The sequence below is a fragment of the Austrofundulus limnaeus genome, unplaced genomic scaffold (assembly GCF_001266775.1).
Source record: "Austrofundulus limnaeus strain Quisiro unplaced genomic scaffold, Austrofundulus_limnaeus-1.0 Scaffold46, whole genome shotgun sequence".
In the NCBI taxonomy this organism is placed as follows: domain Eukaryota; kingdom Metazoa; phylum Chordata; class Actinopteri; order Cyprinodontiformes; family Rivulidae; genus Austrofundulus; species Austrofundulus limnaeus.
The window spans coordinates 1,884,218-1,887,494 of NW_013952448.1; the positions used below are offsets into that span (position 1 = coordinate 1,884,218).

The following is a 3,277-nucleotide window of genomic DNA, read 5'->3' on the forward strand; positions in this document are numbered from 1 at the left end:
AGAAAACAGTAAAAAGTAAAAAAAAACTGTAGATACATATGATACATACTGTATACAGATAATAAGGGTAGTGTGTAGGAGAAACAGAAATGTGGAGTACAGAACAGTCATATAAAAATTACAATAATGCAGACAAATTGAACAATAGGGTTGTGGGGGGAGAAACATAGAAGTGAGGACAACAAAAACAGACATATATTGAAAATCAGAATTAACTGTGGTATGCTAATTTGAAAAGATGTTATACATGTGCTACAGTTTTTGTTCTTCATGAACAAGTAGACTCCCAGGCTACACATGTTAATTAAAATAGAGATCATATTAATTATTGTTAGCTTGGCCAGTGGTGTATTCTCTGTGTTAATAACCATATTTTATTCTTTCTGGTACAGACTATGTTGACTGCCATATCCATGAGTGCCATTGCTACTAATGGTGTTGTTCCAGGTAATAGAGCGCATGCATTACCTGTCTGTTCATTATATTGAACAGACCCTAATATAATATTTAAATGATCAATATTGTATTGAAGAGAACCGGTCTCTTTAATATAAAATGATTGTGGTGATTCACTCATTCTGTTCCAGCGAATTCAACCTATGTTATGAAGTAATTTTTGGGAAATTTTGAATGCAACTTTGTGGGAATTATTTTGTTGCATCATCTGAAAGGTGAATTCGGAAAATCTAAAGCAAATTTTGCTAATTTCAACCAACATAATTTGATATTGTCTTCAAAGTTCAGAGTAAAAAAAATAAATAAATAAAAATAACTGAAGAATTGCCAGAAGCGTCCTATGTTGTTGACAGCTGTTCTTGTTTTTCACAGCTGGAGGGGCATATTTCATGATCTCACGCTCACTTGGTCCAGAGTTTGGAGGTGCTGTGGGACTGTGCTTTTACTTGGGCACCACCTTTGCATCTGCCATGTACATTTTAGGCGCTATTGAAATCTTCTTGGTATGTTTACAAAATGCTATTTTGCCTTTTGCATTGCAACCCCACATTTTATGTTATCCAAATGTTATGTGTTATGTTGTGTGCATTCAAAAATATAGACATTAACATTATTAAACAATCTTATAATTAATTTAAAGATGTAGAGGTCTTTAGGAGCTTGGATCAAAAGAGGGAGCTGGCTGAATAAATAAATAACCTGATAGCTGGAGGTGCACAAAGTTTAGCAAAATTACAGCACTTTGTCCTTAAACTTACAGTTTAAGTTAATATTTAAAATTATATATTCTGAGTACAGTTGGATAAAGGTAATGCCAGGTTTTTTGTTTGTTTTTGCTAACAACTTTTTTGTTTTACAGTGTATAAACAAATTCTGCCACAACTTAAACAGTGTGAAGTTTTTTGTGTTACATACCAGCAGAAGAGGAAGAAAACCACATAAAAAGATTCAATAGATTTTTGAGGTTGAGAATGTTGAAAATATTTATTTCCCAAATATATAACATTTTTAATGGAGCGAGAACAAAACAATCCTGTTCAAAAATAATAATAATAAAAATAGCACTAATAAATAATGTTGGATGTTCCACCGCTTCAGATGTTATCATCCATTAAATGGACGTTATTAGCCATTATCAGTGCCATTTGGCTTCAGACTGGCTTCACACTGTCCCGACTGTGTCGCCTAGTGGGTTCTCCATCCCATAGAATGGTTTCAGACTTTCAGCTGGTTAGTATGAGGTATAAAGCCACTAAGGTTTTTTTATGCAATCTGGTTAATATGAGGCATAAAACCATTGAGGTTTTTTAATGCAATCTGGTTAATATGAGGCATAAAACCACTAAGGTTAATTTTAGAGAAAATGACATGGGCTACGATAAAGTAGACCGGACTCCAGGGGTAGCAGATTGTTGCATTCCAACCTATATGGCACTGGTAACCCACTAGGGGGCACTGTCGGAACAGTCTGAAGCCAATCTTTGGGACTGATAACTGCTAATAACGACCATTTAATGGACTGATAACATCCAAACCAGCTGGATATTCACTGACTTCCACTGAATTCCTACTGTAGGTCCAGCATAGGCTACAAACTGTTAAAATGACCCAATTCTTACTGGAAGTTCTGAGTACTGAGTGGCAAATCAATAAGACTCATCTTACATTTAATTGATAGTAAACAGCAAYGTATACTCACTTTATGATGTGTTGTGAAGATAGTCCCATGCATGAAGCCAATGTGATGTGTAAAAGCAGTTTGCTTGTTGTAATGTCTCCTTTTAGAAATATCTGGTCCCTCAAGCAGCCATTTTCCATCCCACTGAGCCCCTTGGAAATGACAGTGCCCTGCTGAACAACATGCGAGTGTATGGCTCCCTGTGCCTCAGCCTGATGGCCGTGGTCGTTTTTGTTGGGGTCAAATATGTGAACAAGTTTGCCTCCCTCTTCCTGGCCTGTGTCATTATTTCAATTGTTTCCATTTATGCCGGGGCAATCAAGTCCATGACTCATCCGCCTGAATTCCCGTAAGTGCTGTAAAAATAAACATGCTGTCTGCGCAGGATGTGGTGTGAACTATTAGGAGCTTTGATGTGAAATTAGTTTTTTTAGGACAAAAGAGGACATATTTTGCACTGCTGTATTGCATATGATAGTATTAATTTGCTTTGTAAACCCCCCCTCCCCCTCGTGCTTTGCCATTAGTGATTAAAACTTCTCCCTGTTTTATTTCTGCAGGATCTGCATGTTGGGTAACAGGACTTTGGTGAGAGATCGTTTTGATGTGTGTGCCAAAACCGTGGTGATGGGAAACACGACAGTACCCAGTCAGCTGTGGGACAGGTTCTGCCTACCTGGGAACATGAGCAGTGCTCAGTGTGATGACTACTTTATCCAGAATAACGTGACAGAAATACAGGGCATCCCTGGACTGAGCAGTGGGATTGCCAGAGGTTAATCTAACATCTTAACGTCTGTGCAGTTTAAAATACCTAATACAAAAACGTTTTTTTTTTAAAAAGGCCCAATTGAACTGCTAAATGTAACTTGTAATGAACTGAGAAATGCTTTGGATCACAATTTATCAGTGATCCAATCTTGAGACAAATAAATAAAAACACATTTTCTTTAATGCAACAGAAAACATGTGGAGCAACTACCTGCAGAAAGGAGAGATCTTAGAAAAGGCGGGGCTTCCGTCTGTGGATGGTCACAGCGCCATGGAGAACTTCATCAACTACGTGACAGCAGACATCGCTACATCCTTCACACTTCTGGTTGGGATCTTCTTCCCATCTGCAACAGGTACTATATATAAATG

At 37.5% G+C, this 3,277-nt stretch overlaps 1 protein-coding gene across 1 annotated transcript in view; it reads left to right on the plus strand.

The window, feature by feature from the left end:
• Window positions 1-3,277, plus strand: part of slc12a4 (solute carrier family 12 member 4) — a gene marked incomplete in the record, with an annotated part of 19,283 nt that overhangs the window by 9,384 nt on the left and 6,622 nt on the right. The window contains 5 exon segments of the mRNA XM_014007979.1: window positions 393-447; window positions 829-959; window positions 2,242-2,483; window positions 2,695-2,909; window positions 3,097-3,261. Coding sequence (XP_013863433.1) covers window positions 393-447; window positions 829-959; window positions 2,242-2,483; window positions 2,695-2,909; window positions 3,097-3,261 — 808 coding nt within the window.